The following is a 27,773-nucleotide window of genomic DNA, read 5'->3' as shown; positions in this document are numbered from 1 at the left end:
CTGGATCCTCCTGTGAGCGTGAGGGGTCGGGTTGGGTTCATGTGTGGCCTCTGCTTGTTCATGCATTCTTTATGTCAATGACAGCAGAACTGATGTAAAATCGCTGAAGTATTAGGAGCGCTCATTGCTTGAGGCCTTTTCCTCGGACCCCTTTGTCCCTAATGTTCTGCTAGTTTATTACTCCTACATCCCCGACTGGGTCAACTCTTCCACCTCTGCCCATGAATCACCCATATTCTCATCTCAGTCTACTTGTATTTGCAGAAAATGGATACGCAGATGCACTTTCCAGAGTTCTGTGAAGTGGGGAGCATTTTCTCCCCACTGATGTGGTTCAGGAACAGCTGACAGAGGAGCTGTTATAGAGGAAACCTCAGTATTTTGTTTGCACCAACATGCTCAGCCTGTCTATCTGTGAGCAAATCTCAGCCTTCTGTTCTATCTTAGGTCGCCATAGAGATTGTCCGTTAGGTGGCAAAATTTCCTAGTTGTTGAGTGGTACAGGTCCTAGACTAGTGATGGGGTGGAGACCTGGGCTGCCAGCTTGGGTAGATTGCTGGTGCCCTGTGGCTCGGCTCATCCCTGATTCCAGGTGAACCAGTTACATCCTACCACTTTTTACATTGCCCTGTTGTACCTTATAACTTATTGGGCAGACTGTCCAAATATAATGTGTAGCCCTGGATACATGGGAGCATCTGTCTCTATGAGGACCTCTGACTGTCAAATGGTGCAGATTTTCTGGAGATGGAATGACTTTTCTCCAGAGCCCAAAGAGGTCTGTACTGTGATTCTCCTATGAGGGCTTCACAGAAACTCCACACAGGTTCTTTCTTCAGAAGAGACACTTCTAATGTCATAGAGTTTGGCAGATTATAATAAATACAGTTAATCACCAGTCTACTCCCCTGCCAGTGATGGGGGGGGCTCTGCTCTCAGCCAGCTAGCGAGCAATGCATGTCCAATATTTCACTTTTGCCTCTGTATTGAGAACTACATCTAGCATGAGCTTTCTTAGATTGAATTTCTTAGAGTAATACTCATAGCAGAGAAATATGTTTGTGAGACGGTATTCTCAGGACACACCTGTATGTAAAAAGGAAGGCAGATTAGGGAAGAAGGATAGGCTTACCCATGGGTAATTGTACCTAATGGCTAGTCATACCTAAGGGGAATTCTGAAACTTAGCTTGCCCCTCAAAGTTATCCTAACAGCAACAACAGGGTCAGGCATTTATATTTCTATATCAGCTAGGATTTCAACTGTGGTCAAATAATTTATTATGATGGGTACAAAGGCAAAAGAGCTAGCAGCAGGTACCCTCAGCAGCTGGGAGATGGGGGTGCTGGCTCTGACCTGGAGGGAGCACCCCTGTGTTCACTACACAGCCTGTGATGCTAACAAGTAGTTGGATGAAAAATGAGAGTGATAGAGAAGAGTTGATAGATCAGTTTCAGAGGAGACTGGAAGGAAAGAAAATGCAATCCAGAATACTGTATGAATGTACTTTGAAAATTACATTTAATTATTTTTAATGAGAGAAAAGTGATTTGAATGTGTGGAGGTCAAACTGTGTTTGGGAGAACAAAGAGAACAGGAAAGATGCTTAGTTTTCTCTGCTGTGTGTGCTTTGTGGAAAGGCCTATGCCACATGCTGTGTGAGGCAGAGGGGATGAAGGCATTAATGAGTGTGAAAAAGAACACTGCTATTTAAAAGGCTTTGAAATAATCAAATTAGTGAAAGCACATGTGTCTTCAACAGGTTTAAACATTCACAGTAAAAAATTATTCCTGCTCTCACTATTTCACACTACTTTGGCACGACTCATACCCCTCCTGCTCTGACATTAGGAACATTACATACCAAAAGCTTTATGCATTAAAGAGATGAAAAAAAACATTATAGGAGCAAATGGAACAGGAGGATTTGTTTTGCAGACGTGACATAACCTAGACCTAGGAGTCAACTTATATATACCATTAATGGTATTGAAAAATCATTATAGCATTCATAAGGGTATGTTTTCCCCAAATGCTGTATATTTTGTGACATGTTTAAGTTGAAATAAAAATAATTTTTAATGACTACAGAAGGATCCATTATTAAAATAATAAAGTAGGCAATATGTGTCTTCTCAAAGATCCCACTTCTGCTTCCATATCCTCCCAGAAGCATCGCCATTAGTACTGCGTTCAGGTGACTTCTCACATTAAAGTTCGGAATCGGCTTACTGATCGATTGGAAAAATGCTACTGAACTAGTTTGAACTAATAGAGAAAAAAACTCTTTGCAATTTACAAAGTGATTTTATGAGCATTATTATTTCATCCCGTTTTACACTAACCTTTAAAGTAGAATAGTCAGACATTATTACTTCCAATTTACAGTAGAATATGACCAAGCTCTAATAAATTAAGAATCTTGCCCAAAGTCATGTGGCTTATAATTAGAATATAAAATTTAGACGACATTTTAGGAATTGTGGCTCTAAGCTTAGTATTCATCTTTATTTCAGTACACTGCCAACAACAAAATCCATGATGTTTCCTGGGATATATGCATTGTAATAGGGGAAAATGTCTTAATTTCCTGGTGGTGGAATTCAGGCTAGTCCCTGGAGAACAGGGCACAAAAGCAGATAAACAGGAGGGAGAGGTTTCTGGTCTTTATAATCCCCTGGATCTCATTTGGTGTAGGCAGCTACTGATTATCCTAGTGTGCATGAACTTTACTAGTATGAAAAAAATGGAGACAAATTGACATATTTTTTCTGAGTTTTAGTATTATTATGCCCACTACTTTTTCCAACAAAATTCTAACATATTTTATATAGGTCTTATTACGGTATCTTGATTTATTTTCTACCCAATTAAAAAGCCTTTGAAGCCAGAAATTCTTGCTCCTGTGGTTTTTCACGAGCACCTTCTTTCCAAGCAAATAAAAGTGAATTAAATAATTATAAACCATCCCACTATCCATGCACTTCTAACAGCTTACTCAGCACTATCCTGTCTGGGTCCACCTCAGAGCTGGCTATAAGGAATCTACAATTGCACTCACAATTTACATTACAGAGCAGTGTAAATTGCATGCTATAGAAAATGGTGCTGTCTGCTCATCCTTTTCATCAGTAATATTCTTAACATAATTGCCACACGATCAGAATCTTAGGTACAAAATATTGGTCAAAGAAATAAGATTACCAAAGAGTCTTTGAGTTAAGCCATTTTTCAGAACTTTATAACTTTCATTGACAGTAATTTTGACTTAGGTGATTCCAAATTGGCCTTAGTAAATGTCTTTGAGTGTTACGAGTTTACACAGTTTGCCTAGACTCTTGTCTCTTTCCGTAGTTTACTGCATTATCTTGTAGCTGACCAATCCTTCAGCTAAGTATATCCATTAACTTTTTTATATCCATCTATGAGGTATCCTACTCACAGCCAAGGATTCTTGGTTCATATTCAAACATGTATCAAACCTCTTTCATATGCCTCTGATACACATTCTTATAGCCAGAGGAACTTGATTATGCTTTATTTAAAATAATGAGCTTTTAAAATCTGTTCACTCGTAAAAGCTCATCTACTGAAATAGCAAATTCCTGTTTAATAGTGTAATTACTATATATAAATTATCAGCATTTCAAATTTATAATTATAATTTGGGAATTTCAAAACCTTTCATCTTAAAGCTAAGCCAAGCTAAAAATAAAGTATCTTGTCCAAAACTACACAGTAGGGCAATGTCAAGGCCATGCTACAAACAGTGAGGTATTTTGGCAGAATTTTTTCTCTGTTTTTTACAGCTATCTTTGTTTATTTTAAAATAAAATTAATTTTAATTTAAAATTATGTTCTCATGAACGCTATATTACTTGCATTTTTTATGTATTTACATAATACTCATGAGTGTTATTTTATGAAAAATGATTAGCATTTTTATTTTTTGATATTAATAAGTTGTTTAACATATTCCTTTACTTTTTATATGTTATATTTCCTTACAGTTAATTTTTATAAATGGAATTATGGATCAAATATTGTTAACATATTAAGGACTTAAAATATATAGGTAAAATTAATAACCCAGAATTTCACACTGTCACCAGCATTGTTATGTAAATATTTTTCAACATAACCTTACTAGCTTTAGTTAATATAATTTTCAGTGTTCATTACTAATATAATGATTGAAAAAAACAGCCTCTATAATATTAATGCAGTCTTCTTGACTTCTAGTGAGGCTAAACAGGTTCTCCTATGGCTGTTAACAAAATAATTGCTTTTCCTCTTTAGAAAATTACATCTCTCTGCAACTTTTTTTTTTTTTACTTTGTGCATGGGTTTTTTTTTTTTTTCAACTTTTATTTTAGATACAGGAGATAAATGTGCAGGTTGTTACGTGGGAATTTTGCATGATGCTGAGGTTCTGGGTATGCACTCAGACTGTGAGCATAGTACCTGATAGTCATTTAACCCACAACGCCCTCCCCACCCCTCTAGTATTCTTCACTGTTTATTGTTTCTATGTGTATGTCCATTTGTGCTCGGTGTTTAGCTCCCCTTATAAGTGAGAATACTGGAATTTGGTTTTCTGCTTTGCATTAAATTTGCTTAGATTATGGCCTTCATCTCCATCCATGCTGCTGCAAAGAGCAAGATTTTATTATTTTTTATGACCAGGTAGTATTCCACAGTGTATACGTACCACATTTCCTTTGTCCAATATGCCACCAATAGGCACTTGGGAATTCCATGTGTTTGCAATTGTGAATAGTGCTGCAATGATCACATGAATGCTTGTATATTTTTGATAGAATGATTTGTGTTCCTTTAGCTATATAACCAGTAATGGGATTTCTGGGCTGAATGGTGGCTCTTTTTTAACTTCTTTATTATTATTAGTAGTATACTTTAAGTTCTGGGGTACATGTGCAGAACATGCAGGTTTGTTATGTAGGTATATACGTGTCATGGTGGTTTGCTGCATCCATCACCCCGTCATCTACATTAGGTATTTCTCCTAATGCTATCCCTCCCCTAGCACCCCACCCCTGACAGGCCCCAGTGTTTGATGTTCTCCTCCCTGCGTCCATGTGTTCTCATTGTTCAACTCCCACTTATGAGTAAGAATGTGTGGAATTTGGTTCTATGCTCTTATGTCGGTTTGCTGAAAATGATGGTTTCCAGCTTTACTCATGTCCCTGCAAAAAACATGAACTCATCCTTTTTTATGGCTGCATAGTATTCCATGGGGTATATTTGCCACATTTTCTTTATTCAGTCTATCAGGGATGGGCATTTGGGTCTGGTTCCAAGTCTCTGCTATTGTAAACAGTGCCCCAGTAAACATATGGGTGCATGTGTCTTTATAAGAGAATGATTTATAATACTCTGGGTTTATACCCAGAAATGGGATTGTTGGGTCAAATGCTATTTCTAGTTCTAGATCTTTGTCTTTGATAAATCATCAGACTGCTTTCCACAGTGGCTGTGTGAACTTACATTCCCACCAACAGACTATGACACTCCCTTTTCTCTTCAGCCTTGCCCGAATCTGTTGCTTTCATCATTTTAGTAATAGCCATTTTGAATTACGTGAAATATCTCTTTGTGGTTTTGACATGCGTTTCTCTGATGATTAGTGATGCTGAGCGTTTTTTTTCATGTTTGCTGGCTGTCTGTATGACTTCTTTTAAGAAATGCATGTTCATGTCCTTTGTCTATTTTTAAGGAGTTATTTGTTTTTTCTTTATCAGATGTTTAGAGTTTTTCTTACACTTTATAATATTTTCTACTATTTCCTATTATGACTATTATTTTTCTTTTTATATTGGTGAATATGCATTGATTTTACTAAATAAATTTGTAATTTCTTATTACTGTCATGTCTAGGGCTTTGCATATTTCCAGAATTACTAAATATTCACTTTTATAATTCCATGTAACTTTTCAATAATTTGGATTGCTTAAATTACTTTTTAAAATATTAGAGGTTTGCTTTAAAGAAAGTTATGTGATAAATAACTTAACTGTTTTATCTTTTTTTAAAGGCTTAATTGCTCCAAATAGTTCTATTGTGAAAGGGATACTATATAAAATATATTTAAAAGAAATATTTAATAAGAATTGAAATGACTGGATATTGCTTTTCAATAAGTTGCACAGTTTAATGTAGTAAAAAACGAAGTGTAGACATTTATTCATACAGAGATTGATGTCTTCAGGTTACTGACAGTATCTTTTTCATTCAAATTATCTAGCAAAATATTCAATATATACTAGTCAGTCACTACATTAGAGTCTGTTGAATAAATTTTTCAAGTGAAATTATATATTAATTTATTCTGCCTCAATATCATGACATAGTACTTGAAAATTCTCCCATGATTATTCATGCATCTGTGATTTTAATGTTTTATTATAAATTGTTTACATATAAAACTTAATTAGTTTTTGATTTGAATTGATTTGGGAAATATGTTGTTTCCAGAATCTTTTATTTTAAATAGTGGAACTCTCTATCTTTCTTTCTCTCTCTCTCTCTCCATATATATATAAATGATCTAACTATATGTTGTACACAAAAGGCTAACATTAGATTTAAAGATATGGATCATTTATAAGAGAAATGATGAGAAAATATATTCCCTGTAAATAGTAGCCAAAAAAAGCCAAGTGTATAAACTAATATCAGAAAAACATAGACTTCGAGTCATTATTACAAAAGGAAGAGTATTATACGTTAATGAAAGAGTTAATTTGTCAATCAGATACAACAGTAGTAAACATAACATATATTCACCAAACATCAAAGCCTCCAAATGGATAAAGTAAATATTGACAGAGTTGGAGGGAGAAATTGTTACTCTATAACAATAATTGAAAGGTTTTATTCACCACATAAAGGATAGAATTCACAACCAGACAGAAGACCAGTAAGGAAATAGAGAACTTGAACAATGGTATTAATTTCAATCTAATTCCTAGCCAGTTATTTTATGAATAAACATAAACTGATTCTAAGGTATCTGGAAGGAAAAAGTCCAAGAATAATCAACACAATATTGAAGGACAAGAACAAAAATATAAGACTTGGATTGCCACACTTCAAGACTTTCTATAAAGGTACAGTAATCAAGACAGTGTGGTTTTGGTGAAAAAATAGACAAATACATCAATGTAACAGAAGAGAATGGCCAGAAATAGACCCACATAAATATATATTTTTAATTTTTTAATTTTTAGTTTTCATAAGTACATAGTGGATGTTTTTATTTATGGGGTATATGAGATGTTATATGCAAACGTAAAATGTGAAATCATCATGTCAGAGAGAATAGTGACTCACATAAATATAATTAAGTTTTTGTGACAAAGAAGCCAGGACAATACAATGAGAAAATAATAGACTTTTCAACAAATGGTGATAAAATAACTGGACATTCACAAGCTGAAAGACAAATAATTTTACAGCCTCGACAACTTTTACAAAAATTAATTCAAAATGGATTAATTCAAAATAGATGAGATCTAAATGTAAATGAGTGAATGAAATGAAAATGAAAAACTACACAACTTCTAGAAGCTAACACAGGAGAAAATGAAGATGACCTTGGATTTGAGAATTTTGTTTAGATACAACACCAAAGTCACAATTCACAAAAGAAACCACTGATAAGTTAGACTTAAGTGTCAAGAAGACAAGAAGGCAAACCACAGACCAGAAGAAAATATTTGCAAAAGGCATATTGAATAAAGGATGATACTAAGAACATACAAGTAGCTTTTAAAAATTAACAGTCTGATGAAATCCTGTCTCTACTATATATACAAAAAATTAGCTGGGCATGGTGGCGTGTGCCTGTAGTTCCAACTGCTCAGGAGGCTGAGGCAGGAGAATTGCTTGAACCTGGGAGGCGGAGGTTGCAGTGAGCCCAGGTCATGCCACTAAATTCCAGCTTGGGTGACAGAGTAAGACTCTGTCTGGAAAAAGAAAAAGCCAACTTGATTAATACATGAACCATGCCCTTAACAGACACCACACCAAAGAATATATTTAGATAAAGAATAAACATGTGGATACATCTAACTAAGGAGGTCAAAGATGTCTGCAATGAGAATTACCAACCACTGCTCAAGTAGATCAGAGATGACACAAATAAACGAAAAGACATTCCACGCTCACGGATAGGAAGAATCAATACCAGCGTATTGGCCATGCTGCCTTAAGCAATGTACAGGTTCAATGCTATTTCTATTAAACTACCATTGAGATTGGAACCAAACAAAACCACAAACATCTGAGACAATCCAAAGTAAAAAAAAAAAATCTTTAAAAATTAAAATTAATTTAAAAAAGTGGATTGGTGACTGGCAAGATGGTTGAATAGGAATGGCTCTGCTCTGCGGCTCCCAGCGAGATCAGCAAAGAAGACAGGTGAGTGGATGCAGCCCATAGAGGGTGAGCTGAAACAGGGTGGGGCATCACCTCACCCAGGAAGTGCAAGGGATCGAGGAACTCCCTCCCCTAGCCAAGAGAAGCTATGAGGGACTGTGGTGTAAGGAATGATGCATTCCAGCCAAGATACTATGCTTTTTCCATGGTCTTCACAACCGCAGACCAGGAGATTTCCTTGGGTGCCTATGCCAGCAGGGCACTGGTTTCAAGCATAAAACTGGACTACTATTTGGGCAGAAACCAAGCTACCTGCAGGAGTTTTTTTCTTCATACCCTGGTGGCACCTGGCATGCTAGCCAGACAGGACCGCTCACTCTTCTGGAAAGAGGACTGAATACAGGCAGCCAAGTGGTCTAGCTCGGCTGATCCCACCCCCATGGAGCCCAGCAAACTATGATCCACTGGCTTGAAATTCTCACTACCACACAGCAGTTTGAAGTCGACTTGGGATGCTCTACCTTGGTTGAGGGGAGGGGCACCCACCATTACTAAAGATTGAGTAGGCAGTTTTCCCCTCACAGTGTAAACAGAGCCACCAGGAAGTCTGAAGTGGGTGGAGCCCACTGCAGCTCTGCAGAGCCACTGAAGCCAGACTGCCTTTCTAGATTCCTCCTCTCTGGGCAGAGCATCTCTGAAACAAAGGCAGCAACCCCATCAGGGGTTAATACATAAAACTCCCATCTCCCTGGGTCAGAGCACCTGGGGGAAGGGACGGCAGTGGGTGCACCTTTAGCAGACTTAAACATTTCTGCCCAGTGGCTCTGAAGAGAGCAGATTTCCCAGCACAGTGCTCAAGCTCTGCTAAGAGACAGACTGCCTTCTCAAGTGGGTCCCTAATCCCTGTGCCTCCTGACCGGGAGACACATCCCAGGAGGGGTGAACAGACACCTCATACAGGAGAGTTCCAGCTGGCATTTGGCTGGTTGTCCTCTGGGACGAAGCTTCCAGAGAAAGGAACGGGCAGCAATTTTTGCTGTTCTGCAGCCTCTGCTGGTGACACCCAGGCAAACAGGGTCTGGAGGGGTCCTTCAGCAAAATCCCACAGACCTGCAGCAGAGGAGTGTGACTGTTAGAAGGAAAACTGACAAACAAAAAGGAACGACATCAAAGTCAATGAAAAGGACATCCACACAAAAACTCCATCCACAGGTCACCAACGTCGAAGACCAAAGGTAGATAAATCCATGAAGATGAGGAAAAACAGGCACAAAAGGCTAAAAATTCCAAAAACCAGAATGCCTTTTATCCTCCAAAGAATCACAACTCCTCGCCAGCAGGGGAACAAAACTGCACAGAAAAAGAGTCTGATGAATTGACAGAAGTAGGTTTTGGAAGGTGGGTAATAACAAACTCCTCTGCGCTAAAGGAGCCTGTTCTAACCCAATACAGTGAAGCTAAGAACCTTGAAAAAAAGGTTAGAGAAATTGCTAACTAGAATAACCAGTTTATAGAAGAATATAAATTGCCTGATGGAGTTGAGAAACATAGCACAAGAACTTCAAGAAGTGGACACAAGTATCAATAGCCAAATCAATCAAGGCAAAGAAAGGATATCAGAGATTGAAGATCAACTTAACGAAATAAAGCAGGAAGACATGATTAGAGAAAAAAGAATGAAACAGAACCAACAAAGCCTCAAAAAACTATGGACTATGTGAAAAGACCAAGCCTACATTTGATTGGTGTACCTGAAAGTGATGGGAAGAATGGAACCAAGTTGGAAAACATTCCTCAGGATGTTATCCAGGAGAACTTCCCAACCTAGCAAGACAGGCCAACATTCAAATTCAGGAAATACAGAGAACAGCACAAAGATACTCCTCAAAAACAGCAACCACAAGACACATAATTGTCAGATTCAGCAAGGTTGAAATGAACGAAAAAAATTTTAAGGGCAGCCGGAGATAAATGTTCGGTTACCTACAAAAGGAAGCTCATTAGACTAACAGTGTATCTCTCTGCAGAAACCTTACAAGATGGAAGAGAGTGAGGGCGAAGATTCAACATTCCTAAAAAAAATAATTTTCAACCAAGAATTTCATATCCACACAAACTAAGCTTCATATGCAAAGGAGAAATGAAATCCTTTACAGACAAGCAAATACTTAGAAATTTTGTCACCACCAGACCTGCCTTAAAAGAACACCCAATGGAAGCACTAAATATAGAAATAAATAATCGGTATCAGCCACTGCAAAAACATAACTAATTGTAAAGATCCTTGGCACTATAAAGAAATTGCATCAACAGGGAAAGCAACCAGCTGCAATCATAATGACAGGATCGAATTCACACATAACAATATTAACCTTAACAATATTAACACAGACTGTCAAATTTGGTAAGTCAAGACTCACTGGTGTGCTGCATTCAGGAGACTCACCTCATATGCAAAGACACTCATAGGCTTAAAATAAAGTGATGAAAGAATATTTACTGAGAAAATGGAAAGAAAAAGATCAGGGGTTTTAATCCTAGTATGAGATAAAAGTTACTTTAAACAAACAAAGATTAAGAAAGACAAAGAAGGGTATTTCATAATGGTAGGGAATCAATATGAGGAACAGCTAACTATCCTTAATATATATGCACCTAGTACAGGAGGACCACATTCATAAAGCAAGTTCTTGGAGACCTATGAAGACACTTAGACTTCCGCCCAGTAATAGTGGGAGACTTTAACACTCCACTGTCAATATTAGACAGTTCTAGAGAAGAAAGTTAACAAGGATATTCAGGACTTGAACTTGTCTCCGGATCAGGAGGACCTAACAGACATCTGCAGCACTCTCCACAATTCCACAGAATATGCGTGCCTCTCAGCACCACATTGGACTTATTCTAAAGTTGAGCACATAATTGGATGTAAGACATTCCTCAGCAAATGCAAAAGAATGAAAATCTGAATAGTAAGTCTCTCAGACCATAGTGCGATCAAATTATAACTCAGGATTAAGAAACTCCCTCAAAACCCCACAACTATGTGGAAACTGAACAACCTGCTCCTGAAAGATTAATAGGTAAATAATGAAATTAAGGCAGAAATAAGTAAGTTCTCTGAAGCCAATGAGAACAAAACACAAAGTACCAGAATCTCTTGGACACAGCTAGAGCAGTGTTTAGAGAGAAATTTATAGCACTAAATGCCCACATCAGAAAGCAGGAAAGATCTAACATTGTCACCCTAACATTGCAATTAAAAGCACTAGAAAAGTAAGAGCAAACAACTTCAAAAGTTACCAGAATACTAGAAATAACTAAGATCAGAGCAGAAATGAAGGAGATAGACACACACACACACACACACACACACAAAATCAATGAATCTAGGAGCTGGTTTTCTGAAAAGATTAACAAAACCGACAGGCTGCCAGCCAAAATAATAAAGAAACGAGAGAAGAATCAAATAGATGCAATAAAAATGATAAAGGGGATATCACCACTGATTCTACCTAAATACAAACTATCATTAGATAATACTATAAACACCTCTATGTAAATAAACTAGAAAATCTAGAAGAAACTGATACTTTTCTGGACACCTACATACCCCCAAGACTAAACCAAGAAGAACTTGAATCCTTGAACAGACCAATAACAAATTCCAAAATTGAGGCAGTAATTAATAACCTACCAAAGAAGAAAAGCCCAGAACCAGATGGATTCATAGCCAAATTCTTCTAGAGGTACAAAGAGGAGCTGGTGCCATCACTTCTGAAGCCATTCTGGACGATAGAAAAAAGAGGGACTCCTGCTTAACACATTTTGTGAGGCTGGCATTGTCCTGATACCAGAACCTGGCAAAGACACAACAAAAAAAGAAAATTTCACGTCAATATCCCTGATGAACATCGATGTGAAAATCCAGCAGCACATCAAAAACTTATCCAACCTGATTAAATTGGCTTCATCCCTGGGATGCAAAACTAGTTCAACATACACAAATCAATAAACGTAATCCATCACATTAACAGAGCCAATGACAAAAAACACATGATTATCTCAATAGATGCAGAAAAGGCCTTCAATACAATTCGACACCCCTTCATGCTAAAGACTCTCAATAAACTAGGTGTTGATAGAATGTATCTCAAAATAATAAGAGCTATTCCTGACAAACACACAGCCATTCCAGCTTTTGAATGGGCAAAAGCTGGGAACATTTCTTCTGAAGACCAGCACAAGACAAGGATGTCCTCTCTCACCTCTCCTATTCAATATAGTATTTGAATTTCTGGCCAGTGCAATCAGGCAAAAGAAATAAATAAAGGGTATTCAAATAGAAAAAAAAAAAAGGAAGTAAAATTGTCTCTATCTGCAGAGGACATAATTTTATACTTAGGAAACCCCAACGTCTCAGCCCAAAAACTCCTTAAGCTGATAAGTAACTTCAGGAAAATCTCAGAATACAAAATTAATGTGCAAAACTTACAAGCATTTTTATACAACAACAATAGACGAGAGCCAAATCAAGAGTGAACTCTCATTCACAATTGCCGCATGGAGAAAAGAACTTACAAGGGATGTCAAGGACCTCCTCAAGGAGAACTACAACCACTGCTCAAAGAAACAAGAGAAGACACAAACAGATGGAGAAACATTCCGTGCTCAGGAATAGGAAGAATCAATATCATGAAAATCGCCATAATACCTCAAGTAAGTTGTAGATTCAATGCTGTCTCTATCAAGCTACTATTGACTTGCTTTACAGAATTAGAAAAAAACTACCTTAAAAACCATGTGGAACCCAAAAAGAGCCTGTTTAGCCAAGACAATTGTAACCAAAAAGAACAAAGCTGAAAGCATCATGCTACCTGACTTCAAACGATACTCCAAGGCTACAGTAACCAATAGCACTGGTACGAAAACAGATATACAGACCAATGGAACAGAACACAGGCCAGAAATGACACCACACAACTACAACCATCTGATCGTTGACAAACCTGACAAAAACAAGCAATGGGAAAGGCTTCCCTATTTAATAAATGGTGTTAGGAAAACTGGCTAGTCATATGCAGAAAACTGAAACTGGACCACCTTTTTACACCTTATACAAAAATTAACTCAAGATGGATTAAAAACTTAAACATAAAACCTAAAATCATAAAAACTCTAGAAGAATATCTAGGCAATACCATTCAGGACATAGGCATGTGCAAAGTCTTCATGACTAAAACACCAAAAGCAATGGCAACAAAAGGCAAAGATTGACAATGGGATCTAATTAAACTAAAGAGCTTCTCCACAGGAAAAGACACTATCATCAGAGTGGACAGGCAACCTCCAGAATGGGAAAAAATTTTTGCAATCTATTCGTCTGACAAAACACAAATATCCAGAATCTACAGGAAACTTAAACAAACTTACACACAAGCCCATCAAAAAGTGGACAAAGTATATAAACAGATACTCTTCAAAAGAAGAAATTTATGTGGCCAAAATGTGTATGAGAAAGTCTCATCATCAATGGGCATTAGGGAAATGCAACTCAAAACCACAATGAGATACCACCTCACACCAGTTAGGACGGTGATCATTTAAAAGTCAGGAAATAACAGATAGTGGAGAGGATGTGGAGAAGTAGGAATGCTTTACACTGTTGGTAGGAGTGTAAGTTAGTTCAGCTGTTGTGGAAGACAGTGTGGCGATTACTCAAGTATGTAGAAACAGAAATACCATTTGACCCAGCAATCCTATTACTGGGTATATACGGAGTTGAGGGCTAGAGGAAGGATAGCATTAGGAGAAATACCTAATGTTGATGGTGGGTTGATGAGTACAGTGAACCACCATGGCACAGGTATCCCAGAACTTAAAGTATAATAAAATAAATAAGAATAAAAGGGCTATAGTAACCAAAACAGCATGGCACTGGTACAAAACCAGACACATATACTAGTGGAACAGAATGGTGAGACCACAGAAATAAGGCCACACACCCTCAACTATGTGATCTTTGACAAACCTGACAAAAACAAGCTATGGGGTAAGAATTCCCTATTCAATTCATGGTGCTGGAATAACTGGCTTGCCATCTGCAGAAGAAACTGGACCCCTTTCTTGCACCATATACAAACATTAACTCAAGATATATTAAAGACTTAAATGTAAAACCCCAAACTGTAAAAACTCTGGAAGACAGCCTAAGCAATACCATCCTAAACATAGGAATGAGCAAAGATTTCATGATGAAGATGCCAAAAGCAATTACAGCAAAAGCAAAGATTGGCAAATGGGATCTAATTAAACTAAAGAGCTTCTCCACAGCAAAAGAAATTATCAGCAGAGTGAACAGACAGCCTACAAAATGGGAGAAAAGTTTTGCAAACTATGCATCTGACAAGGTCTAATATCTAGCACCTACAAGGAACTTAAACAAATTCAGAAGAAAGAAAACAAACGACCTTATTAAAAAGTCTGCAAACAACACAAAGTGACATTTAAAAAAAATAGCCACATAGCTTTATTGGTGAATTTTACCAAACTTTTTTTTTTTAAAGTTATTCTCACGGGAATGCTCTGTAAGTCATTCTGCGAGGCTACGTTACCTCGACACCAAAGCCAGAGGTATGACAAGGAAAGAAAACACTAACTCAGTATCCCTAATGAATATTCATGAAAAATATCCTCAGCAAAATACTAGCAAACAGAATTCAGCAATATATTAAAAGAATTATACGCTGTGACCAGGTAGCATTTATTAGTGAATTTCAAGAGTTTTAGTATATGTAAATCAATCAATGTAATACACACTTTAATAGAATGAAGTTTAAATAAAAACACACATAATCTTCTGAATTACTACAGAAAAATACATTGCCAAAATTCATCAACTTTTAACAACGACAACAATAAAAAACTTAAAGTAGGAATAGAAGGAAATTTCCTCAAGATAAATAAAGACAATACGTGAAAAAAGACCCACAGATAATATTATATCCGATGGTGAAAGACTGAAGGTTCTCTCCTAAAATCAGGCACGGGAATACCTGGTTTGGCTTCTTCTTTTTGACCTGGTATTATTGACAGTTTTAGCCACAGCTATTAGGCAAGAGAAAAAAAGCCAATGAAAATTGAAAATAAATAGTAAAATTATCTCTGTTCACAAATGACATGGTCTTGTGTGCAGACAACTACACACACACACACACACACATACACACTCCAGATGTATTAGGCCGTTCTTGCATTGGTATAAATAAATACCTGAGACTGAGTAATTCATAAAAGTAAGAGGTTTAATCGGCTTACTGTTCTTCAGGCTATACAGGAAACACGGTGGTGGCATCTGATGGCTTCTGGGGAAGTCTCAGGGAGTTTCTACTCATGTTGGAAAATGAAGTAGGAGCAAGCACATCCTATGGTGAAAGTAGGAGCAAAGAGAGTGAGGGGAGGTGACACACATTTTTCAATTACCAAATTACCTACGATAACAGAGTCAGGGCTCACTTACTGCCAAGGGGATGGGCCAGGCCCTTCCTGGGTGCAGATCATTCAGGGATCTGCCCCCATGATCCACACACATCCTACAAAGCCCCCTTCCAAATCTTGGGGATTGGATTTCAACATGAGATTTGACTGGGGACAAATATCAAAATTAAATAACCACACAAAATCTGCTTTAGCTAATAAGTAATAATAGCAAAGTCACAGTATACAAAATCAGCACACAAAAAACAGTTGTGTATCTATACACTAACAATGAACAACCTGGAAAAGCATTTGAGAAGACGATTTCATTTACAATGACACAAAGAGAATAAAATGATTCGGAATATACTTAACAAAGTAAGTAAAAGTCTTAATACTAAAAACTACAGAACATTGATTAAAGAAATTAAATGTATAAAAACAAAACAATATCCTATGTTTCTAAATTGAAAGACATTAAGATGAAAATATGATACAATGAAATCATTAAAATGTCACTAATGTTTTTCAAAGAAATAGAAAAGTCCATCTAATAACTAATATAAAATTTTAAGGATCCCTGAATATCCCAAACAATCTTGAAAAAGCACTTTGGGAGGCCGAGGCAGGCGGATCACCAGGAGTTCAAGGCCAACCTAACCAATATGGTGAAACTCCATCTCTACTAAAAATACAAAAATTAGCCAGATGTGGTGGTGCGTGCCTGTAATCCAACTACTTTGGAGGCTGAGGCAGGAGAATGGCTTGAACCAGGGAAGTGGAAGTTGCAGTGAGCCGACCACATGCCACTGTGGGTGACAGAAGGAGACGCTATCTGAAAAAAAAAAAAAAAGGAACAAAGTTGTAGGTCGTTGACTTCTGATTATAAAACTCATTACAATGCTATATTAATTTAAGTAGTGCTGCCCTGCCATAGAAACAGACATAACAACTGATGGAATGGAATGGTAATCGCAGAATGAACGTCACGTATGTGGTATAATGATTTTCAACAGGGTGCTGAGACCATCCAGTGAAGAAAGACCAGTCTTTTCAACTAATGGTGTTTGTTAGGAAAACAAAACATTCACCTGCAAAAGGATAAAGCTAGAACCCTTGCCTTATGCCATATGAAAAGTTACCTCAAAATGAGTCAAAGCCCCAGCTGTGGGACTTAGAATGATAAAACTTGCAGAAGAAAGCACAGGGAGAAGCTTCATGACTTTATACTTGGCAGCGATTCATTTGCTAGGACACCAAAAGCTCAGGCAACAAGATAAAAGGCAGACAAATTGGGCAACGTCAAAGTCAATAACTTTTGTACATCAAAGGGTACTATGACAGGGTGCAGAGGGCACCCACAGAACGGAAGAGTGTATTGGTGAACCATATATGTGATAAGGGGTTAATATCCAAAATATGTAATATGCTCACACAGCTCAATAACAACAAAACAAGCAACGTAATTCAAAACGGAACATGAGTAGATGTTGCAATGGAGAATATATATAAATTGCCAAGAAGCACACAAAAAGATTACCATCACTAGCCATTAGTAAAATGAAGTCAAAACCACAGGAGTTACCAGTTTACATTGATTGGGATGGCTAAAATCAGAGAGAAAACACAGAAAAGCGTCAATGGGGATGTGGAGAAGTAGGAATCCTTTCTTTCCTGTTGCTGGTATAATTCAAAAATAATGTAGCCTCTGAAAAATGTTTGGTGATTACACAAAAAGTTAAACGTAGGTTACCGTATGATTCAGTAAAGCAACTTCTCAGCATATACACCAACGAATTGAAAGCAGGGACTTTTGCACACCCACGTTTCCAGCAGTGTGACTCACAGTTGACAGATGTCCATCGATACATGAATGGATAAACAAAATCGGGGTTTTCAGACACTGAAATACTATGCAGTCATGGATGGGCCTTGAAAACATGTTAATTGAAACAAGTCAGACACAAAAGGAAGGATACTTTATGATTCCCCTTAAATGAAATACCTAGAACAGGCAAATACATAGAGACAGAGAGTAGAATAAAGGGAAAGATCAGTGAAGACATATGATTAGTGAGTACAGAGTTTCTGTTTAGGATGTTAAGAATATTCCGGAAACGGCTAGCAGTAATGATTGAACAACACGGTGAATGTATTTAACATCCCTGAATTATACATGTAAAAATCATTTTAATGCTACATTTTACATTTTATATTATGTGTATTTTAACACCCAAAAGAAAATGTAAATGTTCTTTTTATTCTATAATTATTGTTAAACAATAATTTAAATTAGACAAGAAAGAATTGTCTACAATGTAAAAATGCATCAGTATATTTTGCTTATTTTTGGCTCTTGTTGTACAAATGTTTTAGTAATAATGTAATCAAGGTATGGAGTTTTAGTACTTTAAAAGTCACATTTTCCTTCACATAGATCTATGTGAAGAGAGAAAAACCAGTTTTGCATGTTGCCCATGCTGTGTTAGACAATTTTTTAACTGTAAGGTATATTTTTTTCCATGTAACAAGACGGAAAAACACACTTTATTGAGTTGAAGGTGAAAGTTGTGATGTTTATGTCTGTCATTGTTACCTCCCACCATTAAAATACATATGTCCAAATGGAGGCCATGGATAAAGTCTCCTAATTATAAATCTGTAATATCTACACTGAAAATATTACCACTAGGAAAAGTTATGCATGTGAATATTTACTGCGGAATGGTTGGTTGGAGATAAACATATATTCACTCCTTTTCATTCACCCTTAAATGTATTTCTTGGAACCTTTACCAATCTCATTTTCTCAGTGCCAGTGTGAGATAATCTTGGAGAACAGGCATTTTAGCAGGAATTATTTTTGTATTTTGCTGAGTGAGGGGGTAGTATTTTCCCATTAGAAACTCTACCTAAAGAAGCTAGGACTTCAGAAATCTGGGTTTTAAGGATCACTAGTGAAATGTTAAAATTCATATTCAAATATGTTTACCTATGACTTGCTCTTCCTGTGAGAGTGTGAATGGATTGACGGAAGTGCTCATTTACAGGCGTACCTCATTTAATCACGCTTCTCTTGATTGTCCTTTACATATACTGTGTCTTTTACAAACTGCACATTTGTGGCAACCCTGCGTTGAGCCACTCTATCTTATTAGCTGTTTTTCCAACAGCATGTGGTCACTTTATATCTCTGTGTCACATTTTGGTGATTCTTACATTATTTCAAACTCTTTATTATTATACTTGTTATGGTGACTTGTAATTAGTCATATTTCATGTTATTATTGTAATTATTTTGCAGCACCATGAATTGTGCTCATTTAAGATGCTCAAAAATTTTATCCAAAAAAAAAAAATTGTGTGTTTTGACTGCTCCACTGACCAACTATTCCCTACCTCTCTCCCTCACCTTGGGCCTCCCTATTCCCAGAGCCACAATAATTTTTAAATTAAGCCTGTTGATAATTCTCCAATGACCTCTAAGCATTCAAGTGAAAAACTCACATGTCTCACACTTTAAATCAAAATCTAGAAATGATTATGCTTAGTGAGAAAGGCACGTTGAAATCAGAGATAGCCCAAAAGCTGGGCCTTCTGTGCTAAATAGTCAAACAAGTCGTGAATCCAAAGGAAAAGTTCTTGAAGAAAATTAATAGTGTGATTCTAGAGAACACATACATGACAAGAAAGTGACACAGGCTACTTGCGGATATAGAGAAAGTGTTCACGGTAAGATACATCAAAGCAGCCTCAACATTCCCTTAAGCCAAAGCCTAATCCAGGGGAAGGTTCTGACTCTTTTCAGAACTGTAAAAACTGATAAAGATGAAGAAGCTGAAGAAGAAACGGTTGAAGCCAGCAGAGGTCGGTTCATGAAGTTTAAGGAGAAAAGCCATGTTTATACCATAAAAGTACAAAGCGAAACAGCAAGTGCTGATGGAGAAGCTACAGTAAGTTAGCCAGAAGATCGCTAAGATCATTGATGAAGGCGGCTACGCCGAACAATGGATTTTTAGTGTCTATGAAACGGCCTTATACTTGAATAAGATGCCATCTACAACTTCATTTTTTTATTATTATTATGCTGAAGTTCTGGGATACATATGCAGAATGTGCAGTTTTCTTACATAGGTATACACATGTCATGGTGGTTTGCTGCATCCATCAACCCATCATCTACACTATGCGTTTCTCCTAATTCTATCCCTCCCCAGCCCCTCACTCCCCAACAGGCCCCGGTGTGTGATGTTACCTTCCTTGTGTTCTTGTGTTCTCACTGATCAACTCCTACTTATGAATGAGGAGTTCAGTTCCTTTGTTAATTTGCTGAGAAAAATGGTTTGCAGCTTCATCCATGTCCCTGCAAAGGACATGAACTCATCCTTTTATTATGGCTGCATACTATTCCATGGTGTATATGTGCCACATTTTCTCTATCCAGTCTGTCATTGATGGTCATTGGGTTGGTTCCAGGTCATTTCTATTGTGAATAGGACTACAATAAGCACACATGTGCATGTGTCTTTATAGTAGAATGATTTATAATCCTTTGAGTATATACCCAGTAATGGAATTGCTGGGTCAAATGGCATTTCTGGTTGTAGATCCTTGAGAAATCACCACACTGTCTTCCACAATGGTTGAACTAATGTGTCTGGCGCCAACAAAATAAAAGCCATCCTATTTCTCCACATCCTCTCCAGCATCTGTTGTTTCCTGACATTTTAATAATCACCATTCTAACTGGTGTGAGATAGTATCTCATTGTGATTTTGATTTGCATTTCTCTAATGACCAGTTATTATGATATTTTTTCATATGTTTGTTGGCCACATAAATGTTTTCTTTTGAAAAGTGTCAGTTCATATACTTTGCCCACTTTTTGATATATTTTTTTCTTGTAAATTTATTTAAGTTCTTTGTAGATTCTGGATATTAGTCCTCAGCCAGATGGATAGATTGCAAAAATTTTCTCCCATACTGTAGGTTGCCTGTTCACTCTGATGATAGTTTTCTTTGCTGTGCAGAAGCTCTTTAGTTTAATTAGATCTCTCTTGTTAATCTTTTGCTTTTGTTGTCATTGCTTTTGGTGTTTTAGTCAAGAAGTCCTTGCCCATGCCATGTCCTGAATGATATTGCCTTGGTTTTCATCTAGGGTGTTTCTAATTTTAGGTCTTATGTTTAAGTCTTTCATTCATCTTCAGTTAATTTTTATATTAGGTGTAAGGAAGAGGTCCAGTTTCAGTTTTCTGCATATGGCTAGCCAGTTTTCCCAACATCATTTATCAAATAGGGAATCCTTTCCCATTGCTTGTTTTTGTCAGGTTTGTCAAAGATCAACAGTTGTAGATGTGTGACATTATTTCTGAGGCTTGTGTTCTGTTCCATTGGTCTGTATATCTGTTTTGGTACCAGTACCATGCTGTTTTGGTTACTGTAGCCTTGTAACATAGTTTGATTCTTCCAGCTTTGTTCATTTTGCTTTGGATAGTCTTGGCTATATGAGCTCTTTTTTAGTTCCATATGAAATATAAAGTAGTTTTTTTCCAATTGTGTGGAGGAAGTCAATGATAGTTTGATGGGAATAGCACTGCATCCACAAATTACTTTGTGCGGTATGGCCATTTTCACAATATTGATTCTTTCTATCCATGAGCATGGAAATGTTTTTCCATTTGTTTGTGTTCTCTCCTATTTCCTTGAGCAGTGGTTCGCAGTTCTCCTTGAAGAGATCCTTCACATCCCTCATAAGTTGTATTCCTAGGTATTTTATTCTCTTTGTAGGAATTGTGAATGCATGTTCACTCAAGATTTGGCTCTCGGTTTGTCTGCTATTGGTGTATAGGAATGCTTGTGATTTCTGCACATTGATTTTGTATCCTGAGATGTTGCTGAAGTTACTTACCAGCTTAAGTAGATTTTGGGCTGAGACAATGGGATTTTCTAACTATACTATCATGTCATCGGCAAACAGAGACAATTTGACTTCCTCTCTTTCTCTTTGAATACTCTTTATTTCTTTGTTTTGCCTGATTGCCATGACCAGAACTTCCAGTACTATGTTGAATAAAATAGGACTACACTCAAAACATTTGACTATATCAGCTATGTTTTTGTTGATCTATTTAGAAACCACAAGAAATTATTTGAAAATAAATTGAAACAATAATTTGTGAAAAGTATATTTTCTCACATATTAAATGAGATAAAGGTTTATCACATATTAAATGAGATAAAGGTATGCCAGATAAGGTAAAACAAACTACATGGTGTGTGACCCTGTTTAAACACACATACACAATTTTCCTCTTTAATGATTTATATCTTTGGTATTTTACTTTGAACATGTATGTTTTTAGTTTCAGGACATATCAAAAAGCAAAATGCTGAGTCTAATTTCAGGAAATATGATTTATGATATAGGAGAGACAAAAAATTGTTATAGACAATTCCCACTTCTTGCCAATTTAACCTTTTATATCTCAATTTTTGTTATTTGGAAAGGCAACAGATTTCTGTTACTTCCTGCTTCAGAGAATTACATCTGTAGAATACATTTCTGAAAGAGGCTTTACTTTCCAAGATATTACTTTCCAAGACTGATGGGAATGGCTCCACAAAATGCTCATTCTACATCTCATGAAAGCAACACATCAGTATTTGTCATAAGTGTTAATTCCAGCTACTATGTCATTTACTAATGTGACAGGCTATTAGTTGGACTTCAGGATAAAACTTCAGCATGATCAACTCAAAATTGCCTTATCAATTCTATTGAAAACAATTCAATGAAGCATATAGTTCTTATTGACTGTACACATAAGACAAGATAATAAAAGCAATGTATTTTATGTATGTTGTAATAATTATTTCATGGATAAAATATTTCCAAAAATTGAATAATAATATTGAATCACAAATATTAACATTTGATAAATATTCTTAATTTACTTTTAAAATATTGGGACATAGTACTAACTTTGTATGTTTGACTTTTACCATTTAAAAAAGCACTATTTCTTTATTTGAACACAGATATTAATTCCATTGACTTACATTGTTTCTTTCTTTCCCTTTAGGCTGTCCTTTGGAGGTATAAATTTTCTCAGCTTAAAGGTTCTTCAGATGACGGCAAGAGCAAAATCAAATTTTTGTTTCAGAATCCAGATACTAAACAGATTGAAGCAAAGGTAATCCCAAGAAATTCATCACATAAGACCTGTAACCACATTAATGCCATTAAGGAAAGGGGAGAAACTTTCAGGGACTCACAAGAGCAAAAACACACATACTCTGCTTATCTTGAAGTATCCCTCATGGCCAGAAGAATAAATTTGCTATAAGATTTTATTGGCAAATTTTCACTTAAAGTCATTTAAAATAAATTACACAAAACAAATTGGATTTCCTAATTTTAATTCCTTATAAACTGCATCTGGGTCACACTAAAATAGCATCCTGGGAACTAACGCAGTCCTTTGGTGGTTTCTTCCTAAGTCATAATTAAAAATACTTTGTAAAACTCTGATGTTATATTCATAAATTTATATAGTTATGTTTTATTTATATATTTTTCACATAATCTAAATCTGCATTATTTTTACTACCATAATATAAAATTGACAATAACAATGTTTGCATTTGAATAAATTATAAATGCCTTATCTCAGTATGGAGGAAACGATAAATAACAAAGTGAAAAAATTATATCTATGAACATGAAAACTCAATATGATTTTTCAACTATGGATTAAATCTACCACATTTCTGTTATACCCCTTTCCTCATTAAATTCAGGGATAAGGAGCCTTAGCCTGACATTTAGAACCTTCCAAGGAATGTTCCTGCATGATATTCTAGGCAAAGTCTCCTGTAAGACTGCTCTATGTTCAGATTAGAATTCTCCTTCTTTTAACAAGGTGATTCCTTCTAGATTTATATATCTCCTGCTTTTCTCTTAACTTTTTTCCTTAGCTTTTTGTCTGAGTATCTCTGGAGATATCCCACTGTCTCTTACTTGTCTTTGGATTCATCTTTTCTGCTCTTCCTAGTGCATAGGTTGTGTAAGGTGGGAACTGTCATCTTTCCTACAGCCTGCAGCACTGATGTTCCCAGGGGCTGGCCTCACATTTGTCTCCCATCAGTTTAGATAAATGCCTTGACAATGTCTTCTACTCCCTTTATTTTACCTGCCTCATAAGTTTTTTCAACACACCCTCTTCCCTAAATACAGACCCATCTCTGCACCTGTCCTTTCTCTGCCTCTTGCTACTGTTCCTACTGTCTCTCCCCAGGTACCACTGATCAATCATTTACTTTGTGCCAACCACTTATTCTAACAATATCAAAGAATGCATTACTCTTTTCAAAAATTATTTACCTTTCTTTTGGAGGCCAAGGGGGGTGGATTATCAGATCAGGAGATCAAGACCATCCTGGCCAACATGGTGAAATCCCATCTCTATTAAAAAATACAAAAATTAGCTTGGCCTGGTGGTGTGCACCTGTAGTTCCAGCTACTTGGGAGGCTGAAGGCAGGAGAATTGCTTGAACCCAGGAGGCAGAGGTTGCGGTGAGCCAAGATCGCACCATGGCACTGCAGCCTAGCACCTGGCAACAGAGCGAGACTCTGTCTCAAAAAAACAAAATTATTTACCTTTAGCTATTTTGTAATCTTTAAAAGCACAGAATAAATTTTAATACTGGTGAAAGATGCTAATATTGTCAGTTCTGTATTATTCTGGCATTAATCTGATGGGAAACCTCAACCACCAGTTGCTCACAGCAGCGTAGTATTCAGCTGGTTACTTCAACACTTTTTAATAAGCTAACAAACCCTTCGCATGGGAATAAGACTGATAAATGCAATCTAATGGCTACCAACTATAGTTTTTAAATGTTAATTTAGTGTAGCATGTATTATGCATGCGATTAATTATACTGACAACTATACTAGAAATTTCCTAGCAGCTACTATATATTACCCATTCTTGTACTTTTTGTGTTTTAAAGTTTTATCTCATAATGTAATTCATTAAGAGCTAACATAAGAAAAGATACTTAATTGAGTGCAATTCTCAAATGTATAGGAAGTAACTATGGAGTAATGAAAAAAGTAGTCTTAAAACTAATGAGACTATGACACCTGGTGGGTTGTTGAAATTCTTTAAAGTCAGGATTTTTCTTTATAAAATACAAGAAAATAATATCTCCTTGAGCAATACTGAAAATACACAATAAAATATGAGGACTATTTAAGCAGCAGATAATGCCAGACGATCAGAGTGATGGCCAGTCCTAGAGAATTGCCCAGCCATACCTGTATCACCTGAACATGACCTCTGCAGGCATAGAAACTGTGTAAGAACCGGAAACAGCAATTTACTGACTAGTGTAACCTCTATAGCTACAACGTGTGAGCCGTAAGCTAACATCACAGGAGCAAAGCAATAGTAGTGTGGATGTCCTTGCGTGGCCATAACTTTTCATTTCTCAGGAATAAATGCCTGGAAAAGCAAATTGTACTATAGAATAGAAAATGCTTGTTTAGTTGTAAATAAGATGTCAAATTATATTCTACATTGGCTACAGAATATAGGTAACATTTTACATCCTACCAGTAATGTGTAAGAGATCCAGTTTCTTTACATCCCTACCAGTTTGGGGTATTGTCCCTTAAAATTTTGGTTCCGTTTATCATAGTCTTAATTTACATTTCCCTCAGGTCTGGTAATGCTGAACAACATTTTACATGCCTATTATCTAGCCATGTATGTTATATCCTCTTGGGGGAGGAGATTTCTCTTCCTGTTTCTTGCCCATGTTCTGATAATATTGTTAGATTATTATTTTGTTGGTGCCTTCTCTCTGTTTTTTCTGTTAACTATGCTAGAGGCTTTTCAAAGAAGCACATTAATTTCTTATTAATTTCTATATTGGGTTCTGTAATCCTTTCAATGAATTCTGGTCTTTTAATATTTGCCCATTTTTTAGTAGCTTTGGCTTTTATATTGCTCTCATTTTTAACTTTTTTTGAGATAATAATTTAGAGTTGTAATTTAAAATATCCTTTCTAGTACAGGATTTAGTTTTATAATTTCCCTTTTAGCACTGCATTTGATGTATCCCCAAAATTCTGACATCTTGTGTTTCTATTTTCATCAGTTCAGTATGTTTTTATTTCCCTTATGTCTTTCTCTTTGACAAATGGATATTTTCCTTTCTTTTTTTAAAACAGACTTTAGATTTTCAGAGCAGTTTTAAGTTGAAAGCAAAGTTGAGTGGAAGGGACAAATATTTCCTGTATATCACGTGTCCCTACACAAGCACAGCACCCTCTGTAGTCAACATCCTCCACCAGAGTGGCACGTTGGTTATAGCTGATGAACAGCAGTGATACATCATTATCACCCAGAGTCCATCCTTTCCATTAGGGTCCACTTTGGTGTTGCACATGCTATGGGTTTTGATATGTATAGGGGCACGTATCTGCCATTATAGGATCATAGTCATTCCACTACCCTAGACATCTTTTGTGCTCTTTCTATTTACCTCCACTCTCCCCGCCCCAAGAAACGACACATTTTTAAAACTTGTCTCCATAGTTTTGCTGTTTTCAAAATGTCATATACTTGGATCACTCGGTAGTCAACCTTTCCATATTGGCTTATTTTACTTAGTGATATGACCTTAAGTTGCCTCCCCATCTTTTCATGACTCAATAACTCAGTTCTTTTTAGTACTGAATGATATTCAGTTCTCTGAAGGTACAAAAGTTTATTGATCCATTCACCTACAGACAGACATCAGAGTTGCTTCCATGTTTTAGAAGTTATAAACAGAACTGTTCCAAACATCCATATTCAGGATTCTGAGTACACATAAGTTTTCAACTTTTTTGGGTAATACCATGTGTGTGATTGCTACATCATATGGTAAAAGTGTGTTTAGATTTTTTAAAACTGCCAAACTATCTTCCAAAGTAATCGTGGAGCTTTCCGTTTTCATCACCAGTGAATGAAAGTTGCTTTTGCTCCACAATGTCACCGGTATCTACTGTTGTCCATGTTCTGGATGTGGACCATTCTAATAGGTGCATAGTAGTATCTCATTGTTGTTTGTATTTACCTGATGATATACAACCTGGGGCATATTTTCATATGCTTATTTTCATCTGTATGTATTCTTTGGTAGGGTGTCTGTTAAGGTTTCTGGCTCATGTTTAATTGGAATTTTTGTTTTGATATCATTGAGTTTTAACAGTTCTTTACATATTTTGATTAGCATCTTTTATCTGATATGCTGTCTGCAAATATTTTTGTCCAGTTTGTGGTTTGAATTTTCACACTTTTGAGAATGTCTTTCATAGAGCAGAAAATTTTAATTTAACAAAGCCCAGTCTATCAATTGTTTCTTTCATGGATCATGCCTTTGGCATAGAATCTAAAAAGTCATTGCCAGAGCAAAGGTCATCAGACCTTGTACTACATTATCATCTAGGAGTTTTTATATTATTGTGTTTTACAATTGGGGCTCTGTTCCATTTTGAATTTTTTTTTTAAGGGTGTAAGATTTCTGTCTAATTTCTTTCTGTTTTTTGTTTTTCATCTGGATGTCCAGTTTTCCCAGTACCATTTGTTGAAAAGACCATATTTACTCCATTGTATTTTTTTGCTCCTTGATCAAAGATTAGCAGACTATATTTGTGGGCCTGTTTCTAGGCTTTCTCTTCTTTTCCATTGATCTATTTATCTTTTTTTTCCCAACATCGCACTGGCTTTATGACTGTAGCTTTAGAGTATATGTCTTGAAGTTTGGTAGTGTCAATCCTTCAACATCGATCTTGATTTTCAATATTGCATTGGCTATTCTGGATCTTTTGCCACTCTCTATA

At 36.3% G+C, this 27,773-nt stretch overlaps 1 protein-coding gene across 7 annotated transcripts in view; it reads left to right on the top strand.

Annotated features, from left to right (window-relative positions):
* The window catches only part of SNTG1 (syntrophin gamma 1), a 924,527-nt gene that overhangs the window by 872,383 nt on the left and 24,371 nt on the right, over positions 1 to 27,773 (top strand). For all 7 annotated transcript variants that reach the window (XM_017965333.4, XM_035276805.3, XM_054246489.2 and 4 more), the window contains one exon: positions 22,960 to 23,070. In XM_017965333.4, the coding sequence (XP_017820822.2) occupies positions 22,960 to 23,070 (111 nt within the window). The remainder of the gene's footprint in view (positions 1 to 22,959; positions 23,071 to 27,773) is intronic.

Source organism: Callithrix jacchus, chromosome 16 (assembly GCF_049354715.1).
Source record: "Callithrix jacchus isolate 240 chromosome 16, calJac240_pri, whole genome shotgun sequence".
In the NCBI taxonomy this organism is placed as follows: Eukaryota; Metazoa; Chordata; class Mammalia; order Primates; family Cebidae; genus Callithrix; species Callithrix jacchus.
This window is presented reverse-complemented; position numbering and strand designations above follow the sequence as displayed.